This window comes from Staurois parvus, unplaced genomic scaffold, assembly GCF_062004578.1.
Source record: "Staurois parvus isolate SC_StPar_1 unplaced genomic scaffold, SC_StPar_1.0 ptg000630l, whole genome shotgun sequence".
NCBI lineage: Eukaryota > Metazoa > Chordata > Amphibia > Anura > Ranidae > Staurois > Staurois parvus.
Genome location: NW_028318426.1, coordinates 1,116,706 through 1,128,706, shown reverse-complemented (window position 1 = coordinate 1,128,706; position 12,001 = coordinate 1,116,706). Strand labels below are relative to the sequence as shown.

Below are 12,001 nucleotides of genomic sequence, written 5' to 3'. Positions count from 1 at the left end.
CTCTGCTAAAAATGACTGAATCTACAACTCATGATACATTCGTGTGATGGTCAGAGGTAAGAATGTTCCTTAAACTTGTAGTTATTGAGAAGAATTACCCGCTTATAGATAGCTAAAAATATCAATAGTGTTAGTAGGAACTTATCTGAGAGGCTGATATTGCTCATTGTTCAATGAACACCTAGCAACCTCTGGAGGAACTCTAGGGTTCCATGGAACCCTGGTTTAGAAACCCTGCACTAGTAAAATTTAGTTTGAAAATGCTATTTTGGTTTTCTACTTTGAAGGAGCAAGATGAAAAATATTTCTCATATGAACTATTCTCTAACAGTGTACGTGGTTTTCATTAAGGAAATGTTATAATCAAAGGAATTTCTGAAATAATTTCCAGTGTCACTTGTCAAGTCTCTGTTGGCATTATCGAATGTCTTGAAATTTTTTTTTTGTACAAAAAATCTATCAGTATATAGTAATGTTTAGTAGCTCTTTGCTGAGCATTATGTTATAGAAGTGGAAGATCTATGTTTGAACATCTCTCATGTGTGTGTGATAGCTGTGGTTGAGAGAAATGTTCTCCATGCCCCTCCTTTCCAGATGAAGAGGCTGGGAGGCACTGAAGCACATTCACTTCACTATCAGAGCTGAGGGAGGCAGACCACAGAAATCTGTCCAAACCATCGCCACCATCCATCTGCTCTGGGTCTCCTGTGCCTCCTGTCCTCCTGTATGACTAGTTGGTTGTATAGTGGCACCCCTGTAACCGACCATGTGGGGATATAAAGAGTCTGTACTCCTCTCACTTCTCTTCACCACGGCGGTGACAGCAAACAGCAAGGTAGGAGGATCACAAATTTAAATCTTATCTGCACAGTTTTTCCAGCTGTGGATTGTATCAGGAAGAGGAAGGCAACTTCCTCCTGTATTCATTTGTATTGTAATTGTACTGTCTGCCCTTATGTTGTACAGTGCTGCGTACACTGTTGGTGCTATATAAATCCTGTATAATAATAATAATAATAATAATAATAACACTTCCGACAAATGGAAGTACGTGGTCATTCCTAGAGCTGATCTGTCCATTACTCCATCATGTACAAACTCCCAAAAAGTCTAATGCACCTCCATATTTTATCTATACGATTAGTATCTTTTCTCTTACTTTTATAATATTTAAATTACTTTGAATAAGTTTGGAAATATTTGGATGAGCTATAGCTTACATTTTATAGGTAATTTATCTATCCCATTAGTATCTATTTTCTTACTTTTATAATATTTACATTACTTTGAATACATTTGGAAATATTTGCATGGGCTGTTGCTTACGTTTTATAAGTAATTTATCTATACGATTAGTATCTTTTCAGTTACTTTTATATTATACTTAAATTACTTTGTATACGTTTGGAAATATTTGCATGAGCTATTGCTTACATTTTCTAGGTAATTTATCTATCCGATTAGTATCTATTTTCTTACTTTTATAATAATTACATTACTTGGAATACATTTGGAAATATTTGCATGGGCTGTTGCTTACATTTTAAAAGTAATTTATCTATCCGATTAGTATCTTTTTTCTTACTTTTATAATAGTTAAATTACTTTCAATACGTTTGGAAATATTTGCATGAGCTATTGCTTATATTTTATAGGTATGTAATGTATGTATGTATAATGATGTGTATGCAAGGCTTTCAGCGGGAACATGGGGGAACGCAGTTCCAGCACCTCTAGCACTAAATGCAAGGGGTGCTGGGGTGTGCTACAGGATCTACTGATGCTGGCTGCTGGGGGATCCACTATTGCGCATAGGTCTACTGTTGCTGGGGGTAATTTGTTGCTGGGAGGGATCTACTGTTGCTGGCTGCAGGAAGATCTATTTTTACTGAGGGGGGTATTTTGTTGTGGGGGATCTATTGTTCCTGGTTGGGGGATCTATTTCTGCTGGCTGAATGGAATGTATTTTACTGCTTTTCTGGTTATCATTAACAAATTCCATTCAAATTACTTGGAAGCGGATAGGGGTGGAACCAAGATACAGTGCTTAGAGGTGGGGACAAGGGGTAGTACCTGCACCTATTCTCTGAGAAAAAAAGCCTGTGTATATGTATGCATAGATATGTATATGCATGTATTTACTACTGTCAGAGAGCGACTATGTAAAATATTGTACTGAATACAAAGATATGTAACCCATTCTATTCAAATCTTTTATATTTTTATGTCACGAAAGAATGCATTACAATACAATACATTATATTACATCACTTCCGAAGTTATATTCATTCTTGCAATGAATTTTCATAACTTTAGTAACCTATTTTTGATATGAGACTAGCATGCAAACAGACAATAATTCGGCCAATATTCTTTTTGTGTGTACTAGGCATAAGGCAGGCCATATATTATGCAATTTTCTGCTTGATTCCCCCGTCAACACGGGAATCCCTCCCGCAGGACTATTGTGTTCTGCCGGCATAGAGCCTTCCCTGCTGGCAGAACACAGTAATTAGTATTGCCGGCTACAGCCAGCAGCACTAATCGATCGTGAAGAATTCCACTGGCTGGTTTCACCGATAGATTGACTTGTGTACTACCAGGGTGCCCATATATGGATCAAAATTCCCTGCTGAAGTGGCAGAATTTCGATCCATTTATGGTTAGGGTTATTTATTTATTTCAGGTACCTATATAGCACTGTCAATTTACACAGTGCTTTACATGTATGTATTATACATTCACATCGACTCCCTAACTCTCAAGGAGCGTACAATCAAAGGCCCCTAACTCACATTCATACATACGCATACTAGGGCCAATTTAGACAGGATCCAATTAACCTACCATCATGTCTTTTTTGGAGTGTGGTAGGAAACTGGAGGAAACCCACACAGGCACAGGGAGAACATGCAAACTCCATACAGGTGGTGCCTCAGTTGGGATTCGAACCAACAACAGTGCTGCTCGGCAGAAGTACTAACCATTTATCCATTGTGCTGCCCTACTTATATGGGTTGAGAGCAGGGGCAGATTGACCATTTGGAAACACGGGCACTGCCCGAGGGCCCGGGGTCAGTAGGGGGCCCCATGAGATGCCCCTGATACATTTTTCATAGGCTTTTTTTAGTTTGGGCAAGGACACAGGGGCCCCATGATCCCCTGTTGCCTGGGGGCCCCATGAGTTGTCAGTCCACCCCTGGTCGAGAGTGATTGCAAAATCATGCCTGTACATGACCTGCAGCCAAAATACGTTGCTCTTTAGCAGACACGCTAATTCCTAAAAGCACCCCCATGCATTGGCAAATTGCCCACATTTTTACGCATGCAAAACTTTTTCCACATGACATAAGTTTTTAAAAGAAGGGTCCAGGACCTCTTATCCTGCATCATACAGGTAGGGCATCCCATTGAAATGAATAGGCTGCCCCACAAGCAGAACGTAGGTCGCATTGTTGTGAACAGAGCTTAAAGCTGGGTATGAACTAGTAGATGTTTGTAGAAAAATTCTTAGTACATTCGTTGGCTTGCCACATACACTGTTAGAAAAATAATCTACCCTGCTCCTTCACTGTGGAGAAAAATGAACATTGATATCACTGCATTAATGATTAAAAAATCGAACAAACGTTCTTAAAACAAAAACTTTCATTTGAAAATCTACTAGTGTATACCCAGCTTAAGGGTTCTTGCACATGTCCGTACATTAGGGCTTACATCCATACAGAGTAAAATACGCCTGTTGTTGTGGCACCCAGAAGCCACAGCTGCAGTGTAATTTTGCCCATTGACATTCATTACAGAATATGCCATGTTCAACTATACACAGATAACAGTCAACACTCACACTGCCACAACTTGGGATCTGACTTGTAAGACCCCAAATTGCATGACATGTGAAATCCCATGTTAGTCAATCAGAGCTGTCTTAATTAGTGCTACTGAAGTCACTCCGACTTTAGAAAAGGTTTCTGTACTACTTCCAGGTGACTTCTATCCAACTTGTGCCCATAGACTTTAAAAAAAGTTGCCTCCAAGTCTAATCCTCATCTATATTGATGTGATTTGGATCCGACATTACAAGAAGATTACACAGGTAAAGTTGCATGGCATTAAAGTTGCTTCTCAAAGACACATCAAAGTTGTACTCAAGTCGCCAGCAAATTGCCAGAAAGTCGCCTAGCGAAGTCGCACTGTAAGTCACGCGACTTTCAGGTTGCAGTAGTCTGAACTGAACCTTACATGTGCATGCATATGGGTATATTTTTTAAACATCAAATTTTATAGCAGCACACAGCATTTTGTGTAATGCATGTCAGTGGGCAAAATTATGCTGCAAGTGTGGCTCCAGGGCACCACAGCAACAGGCGTATTGTGCTCTGTATGGCCGACCATACAGCCTAATGCAGGCCTCGAAAATTCTACTCATCTGCTTGCATTTGGCAAGTGGAAATAATGTGGGGGCGAGCATGTTCCAGGCAGAGTTGCCATCAGGGGGAGCTGGAGAGGAAGAACGCAGAGACCATGACTGACCGCCCAACCCTGCCCACACTCCAACCACCTGCATGCAATGCACTGAGAGGAGTTCTATGGGAAGCTGGGTGGCAGTTTTTAAAGAACAGCTGCTAGTTGCCACAGCCCTGGGGAAGACCAGCCTGGGGGGGGGACATAAATGGTGAGTGAGCCTTCCGCACCCAGTACAGCCCCTCTAAACACCCCTCTTCCCCCTTCCTCTCCCCTCTTTTCTTTCCCCCTCTCTTCCTGCTCTTCACCCTCCTCTCTCCCCTCCCTCTCTTGTTATTTCCCTCTCTCAGGCTCTGTTCACATATGGGCTTTTTGAATCGCGGGCAGAATCGCAGTGAATTCAAAATGCTATCCTAAGATGAAAAATCGCACAATGCAAATTTCAGGTGGCATTCACGTGATAAATCATGCTGCAATCATGGCGAAGCTTGTTGCCTAAAAGAAGTTCCTGCTCCTTTTTGGGTGACAAGCTTTGCACAAAGAAGTTTTCTGTGATTGCAGTGCAATTTATAATGCGACAATCGCAGCAGGATCACAGAATTGCAGGACAATGGGGGGAGGGGTGGGACTGGCGGAGGAGGACATGGGGAGGAGGAGGACGTGGGATGGAGGATATATTAAGTTGCAAGAGTGTTAAAATAAAGGTGGGTGCACTGAAGGACTCAGTGGGATGGCAAGTTGGCTTAACCACTTGCCCTCCTGAGGATTTAGCCCCCCTTCTGACCAGGCCATTTTTTTGTTACGGTGCTGCGTTGCTTTAACTGACCATTGCGTGGTTATGTAACGCAGCACCCAAATGAAATTTACATCCTTTTTCCCCACCAATTGAACTTTCTTTTGATGGTATTTGATTGCCTGTGCGGTTTTTATTTTTTGTATAAAAAAAAGTCCGACAATTTTGAGAAAAAAACAATATTTTTGACTTTTTGCTATTAAACATGTCCAGCAAAAAAATTTAAAAAATCTAATTTCATCATAGATTTCGGCCAAAATGAATTCTGTGACATGGATTTGCTAAAAAAAAAACCAATGCATGTAAATTAATTAGTTTATGTAAAAGTTATAGCGTTTACAAATGGTGGTATATACAGTACACTGGGATTTTTTCTTCTTTTTTTTTTATTAGTAATGGCAGCGATCAGCGACTTATAGTGGGACTGCGGTAGACATTCCTACACTGGGGGGAACTGGCTTGGTGTCACTGACATCCCTAGTGACACCTATACAGTGATGAGTGCTAAAAAAAAAAGCACTGACACTGTACTAATGGCACTGGGCAGGAAGGGGTTAACATGAGGGGCGATCAAAGGGTTAACTGTGTGCAGGGAGTGTTTTACTAGGGGGCCGTGATTGCGTGCTTCACTGTAAGCACACTGCTTTAGATGGCTGTGCTGTGCCCAGCCATCAATAGCAGTGTGCCCGAGCTGACAGGGAGGAGAACTGTTAGTAAACAAAACAGTTCTCCTCCCCATTGGAGATCCTTGGTAATCACCGGGCGCCAGCGAGTAATCACTGCCCGGGACCCAATGATTTACAGCTGTGAATATTGGCATGGATAGGGCACGCGTTCCCCCTGCCAGAAAATGCAAAATCACGTATATATACGTGAATTTGCATACCTGTGCCACCCTGTAGCAATATTTCTGCTATAGGGTGGTCAGGAAGCGGTTAATATTGTTAAAGTTGTTGTTAATATTTATTTTTGTAACTTTATTCTGCATAAAACATTTAACAGTGTCATTTCACAAAATAATTTATGACAACATGTTTAGAGGCAGAATTAGGGGTGGGGTAACTGATGGCAAGTAACTCTTAAGGCCTGGCTAGTAGCTCAGGACTTGAAATTTTGAGCCCTGGCCTAATGTGTGGTTGTGTGCAATAGCTCTTAGGCTTTATCAATCTTTCCATGACTGCTATGTTTCCTATGATGGACATTTGTAAGCAGAAACAGCAGCAGCTTATCGAAGCTCTTTGATGTATTGGCAGAATTGTGTTTATTTACATTTACACTTAGCATTCCAGTGCGGGGATAGCCATGGAATCTCAGACTGGAGCATCGCACTAACATCTGCACTGCAGCCTCTGCCTGCAATTTCATCTGCTTGGTTTTAATTAAGCAGTTGCAATGATCCCGGATTTCCCATTTTTCTACACATCCTTGTGTAGTGATACTGGAGGCGATTCAATAAAGACACATTTTTGGCATTGTGAATGCAGTCGGAAGCCTTGTGCTAAATTCATGAAAATCCTCTTCTGTTGTTACCAGCGAAGCATGCAACAAATTCAAGCAGTTCTTATTTGCGATATTTTTACTGTATGGCACTATTGTTCTGACAAATTCACAAAGAAATATCACCATATTGGTGAGAGGGAAAGTGGGAGTAATTTCCATTTTAGAATAACCTGTCAATTGTGTTTGCACATGTAACCACTTGACGAATAGCGACGTACTGGTGTCGCTGGACTTCAAGTGCTTATACCGGAATGATGCTCATTTTTTAGAGCTGACAGTCAGCTTTCCTATAGCTCCAAAAAAGAATAAATTAGTTATGAACTCAACCAGGAATTGTGGGTTTTTGTGATATCCGTCAACATACGGTAATTCATCAATAGGAGGTCAAAGCTACATAAATACTTTCTTTAATTATACAAAAGTAGACCTACGCATACAAAAATACTTGTTTTAAAAACATCTCAATGGACCTCCAGAAATTCACAACAAATGGTTTTTGGATGAATTATAAATTGTACAGTCTTTGACCACTATTCAGCCTGTTTGGTAAATGTATTATGGATTTTTTGGCCAACTGGACTCATCTAGGTGAATCTATCTTGAAAGAATGTCCCTTAGGGTTACAGCTTGGTGCATGAAAAATGGTCTCCATATCCGGTCACGGTGTGTAGTCCAGAGGAGGAATATAGATATTATATTATGGATATTTCCATATTGAACCTCTCTCCTTCACTATATGCAGATATATAAGTGAACAATTGGAACATCCTCTATTGGAACATTGTTCACTGATATACTGGATATTTATATTCTCTGTGATAACAATAAAAGTAATACTAAAAATGTAAAACAACAGTATAAGAAAAAACCTAATTTAAAAAAAATTTAAGTGCCCCTGTTCCCCCATGCTTGTGCACAAAGGCAAACAGGTCCCACACATGTGAGGTATCACCACAAACATCAGATCGAGGGCAGTAATTCCAGCACCAGACTTCCTGTGTATATTTAAAATGGTAACCTGTAAAGGCTTTTAAAGCGTCGCTTATGGATAGTAAAATTTACGTCATTTGTCACCGGTGCATGGGCGTGCGCAGTTTTAAAGTGTGACATGTTTGGTATCTATTTACTCAGCATAACATCATCTTTTACATTTGACCAAATATAGTGTTTTTGTGCATTAAAATGAAAAATTTTGCGGTACAAAATGTGACATAAAAAATTGTAACACCCACCATTTTATTCTCTATGGCCTCTGCTTAAAAAAAAACCTATAGAATTTTAGGGGGGTTCCAAGTAATTTCCTAGCAAAAACATACTGATTTTTAATGATGTAAATAAAAAGTGTCAGAAAAGGCTTTTGGTGTTCAAGTGGGTAATTAATTCATCTACTGCAACTAAATTTGTATTTTAGGCTCCATTCACACTTGTGCGATTTGTCATGAGACTTTGGACACACAAAGTCGAATGACAAGTTGCAGCCCATGTATTTCAATGGAAGTCATTCAAATCTATGTAAAGTCACAGCGACTTTAAAAAGGGTTTCTGCACTACTTTGATGCGACTTTCATGTGACTTAGACTGCACTGTAAACTCCCACCCGTTGCATCTTAATACTATCACTGCGACAGTTGTGCAACAGTCAAAGCCAAAGTCAACAACCAAAGTTGTGTCCAAGTCTCACCCATCCAAAGTTGCATTCAAGTCGTATCCATCCAAAGTTGCATCCAAGTCATACCCATCCAAAGTTGCATCCAAGTCATACCCATCCAAAGTTGCATCAAAGTCTCAATGTAAAGTCACAATGGAAATCGCATGACTTTGGAGTCACACAAGTGTGAATGGAGCCTAAGGGCTTGTGCACATGGGCAGTTTTGCCCCATACAGTGTAAAAACCCAGCATTTCTGGGTACAAATGAGGCACAGGTGCAGCATACAGACCACTGCCAGCAGCCTATCAAGTCACTGATAAGTTTACATATGCAGCTATTCCGAGCAGTGCTTGTGTTTAGAACTGTATGTGTTCAGTGATGTATTCCTCAAACACAGGAATTTCACGTTCAGAGCATACATCCCTGAACTCACATGGCCCTAAACGCAAGAACTACATATGTCCAGCTGTGTACATTGCCATGTATTTAAACCTGTCTTTGGCTGCTAGCAATGTGCTGTATTCTGCACCTGTGCCTCCCTTGCACCCAGTATATAGAGCTGTTTTTTTTTTTACTTTATATACTGTATACAAGGTGGTATCAAAACATTTTGAGATTAGTTTTGTAACATGCCAACAGTGCCATCTGTGCACAAGGCTGCACTCACAGTCACAGAGAGCACCGACCTTCATAAAGCAGTGTGCTAAAAGGCATCATCCTGTGTACATTGGGAGCTGTGCAACTGGTGCTATACTGACCACGTGCATTACCACGGCTGCTATTTCTTCAAGGACAGCAAGTCAGAAGAAAGAGCAAATGTGAAATTCTGCATGAAACTGGGCAAATCTCTGGATCTCCACAATGCTGTCAAAACGGCGACCTTTGAGCTTGATCTTCATCTTCGGGAAGAGGGCATTTTGAGGGGGGTTGAGCTTGTTGAAGGTCTTTCTGATCTCTTATCGTCTTCCAGTGATGTTCTTCCGCTCTTGAAGCAAGCATGCTACTCAAAACACCTCAAACGACTCAATGCAGTATCGCCGTAAACTTGCCGAATCATGTTAAATGTCTTTTTGGCAGATTTGTCCAGTTTCATGCAGAATTTAACGTTTGCTCTTTGTCCTAACTTGGTGTCCATGATGAAATAGCAGATGTGGTATCACGTGTGGTCACAATAGCACCAGTTGCACAACTCCCGAAGTACACAGGACAATGTCTTTTGGTGCACTGACTTATGAAGGTCAGTGCTCACTGTGCATGCATCCTTGTGCTGGTGTCTGTTGGTGTGTTACAAAACTAGTCTCAAACCTTTTTGATACCACCTCATATATGTCTTAGGGTCCCTTTATACGAGGCGGACTTAGCCTGCGATCTGCTTACTCAGCAGGGGATCTGTCTGCTTATCCCCGTTGAGCAGGCGGATGACAGGTCTGTGTCTGATCCGCTTATGCAGAGCAGACACAGACAGCCTGCTCTAGTCTATGGACGGTAACATGTAAACGGACCACTCTGTTTACACCCGACTGTCACCCGATCCGCTAGACAGAAAGGGAACGGATCCCCACCTATCTGTTTTTGGAGGATCGGATTGGATGTAGGTGGGTGTAAATTGACACATGTCCATTTCACCCACTGCTTCGTAGAGGAGAATGAGTGTAAATGAGGACTGCATGAAAAAGAGGGCCTTACTCTCCCAACTTCTCCAAACAGCTTCTCTGCATTTAAAACTCTGCCAGTTCATAGGAGAGGCTTACTTGTGACAGATTCATATACTCCTTATATATACCTTAGTGACATGAATTTGTCCCAAGCTCCGCCATTTGATGCACTACCCCAAGACAGATTATCTATGACAGTGGTCTCCAAACTGCAGCCCAGGGGCCAGATGTGGCCATTTGCTTGCCTTTATCTGGCCCTTGAGGCATTTTTCCTGCCACTGACATCAACCATAGGGCACCATTATTCCCAATGACTCCAACAATGGGACATAATTCCTTCGATTGACACCAACAATCAGGCACTTTTCCCCACCAATGATGGGAAACTGTTCCTCCCCCCATTACAAAAATGGGACATTATTTACTCCCACTGGGCACAGTCTGGCCTCTAAAGTCTGAAGGACAGTTAACTGGTGCTTTGTTTAGAAAGTTTTTAGATCCCTGATCAAGCTTTATGAATTGCAGGGATTGAGTTTTAAAACGTTACTTATTATTCTGACCTATTTATTATTATTATTATTTCTTTTTTTTTATAAAACATAATTTATTAATAAAGCTAGCTATTTATAGACTGCATTCACACTATCACGTTTCATCATAAATGTGCGCAAAATGCACCCTAAACGCAACAAGCAGATGCATGCGCTTTTTTTAAAACAAATATATGTATATATATATTTTTTTAAATATATATATATATATATATATGCGGCCAAATACGCGGTTATAAAATTGTGCAAAACTCAATGGTTAAAAAAAGGTGCATGAGGTACTTTGTCATGGGAAGACTAGCCTATTGAAATAAATAAGCTGCCCAACGTGCAAATAAACGCACATATGCATGATGCCTGGTGTTACTGGGGCCTTATGCATACAGTTTGTCTCTCTTTACTTGGATACATTTATGACAAGCGGACTGTTAGAAAAGTTACTAGATATGTAAGCCATGGTTCACATGGAATGCGGCTATGAAATCGTGCTACTGTGCAATTTCAAAGCTGCTGGTCAGTGCGATTTCACGTGCGACTTGCCGACATTTGTGCAACTTCATGCACAGATGTCAATGCAAGTCACACATGAAAGCGTCAAAAATAGTGCAGGAACCTTTTTTATAATTGGTGCAAGTCGTACTCACACCAGTTTGAACGGTTCCATAGGCACAAATGGGGTGCGACTTGTCATACAATTTTGAACTGTCAAATTGCATCGGTGTGCACATGGGCTAAGGGTTCTACTTGGGGGATAATCATCTTTCTTCAGTGTAATGTCATTTTAGAGTTTTTTAGGCCTCTTTCACACGAGCGTTCCGTATGTCCGTTTTTCATCTGTCCGTTTACAGATGAAAAACAGACACCCATGCATTTCTATGGACTAGCGGATGTAAATGGATGATCATCTGTTTCCATCTGTATGCATTAACAAGAAAACCCTATTTTTCTTTCATAAAAAAACCCTGTAACGGACAAAATGGATTTAAACTGATGTAAATGGTCAAAAAATGGATATAAATGGACAAAAATGATGTAAACGGTTGTAAGCGGATGATGAGAGGATGAAAACAGATGTAAAAACAGATGGAGAAAACGGATGTGAACTGATGAAAAAACGGATATAAACTGATGAAAAACTGATGTAATCTGATCTGTTTCTGCTTGAAAAAACCGTGACTGAACTGATAAAAAAAACGCTCGTGTGAAAGGGGCCTAAAGTGTATTACAAATATTTTACATGTGTACTCAAGCTTCAGGTGTTTTTGTTTTAGCCAATTGAAAGCACTAGTGAAAAAGCCTAGAAAAAAAGCACCTTGAATACACCTGCAAAAATGCTCAGAAATGCTTGATTCGAGTGTTTACAGGCATTTCTATTAAAATCAAAATTTG

At 40.6% G+C, this 12,001-nt stretch overlaps 1 protein-coding gene across 1 annotated transcript in view; it reads left to right on the top strand.

The window, feature by feature from the left end:
* The first annotated feature begins 645 nt into the window (after positions 1-645).
* OLFML2A (olfactomedin like 2A) overlaps positions 646-12,001 on the top strand; it is a 184,217-nt gene continuing 172,861 nt past the window's right edge. The window contains exon 1 of the mRNA XM_089693387.1: positions 646-835. Coding sequence (XP_089549513.1) covers positions 767-835 — 69 coding nt within the window. The 5' untranslated portion in view covers positions 646-766. The remainder of the gene's footprint in view (positions 836-12,001) is intronic.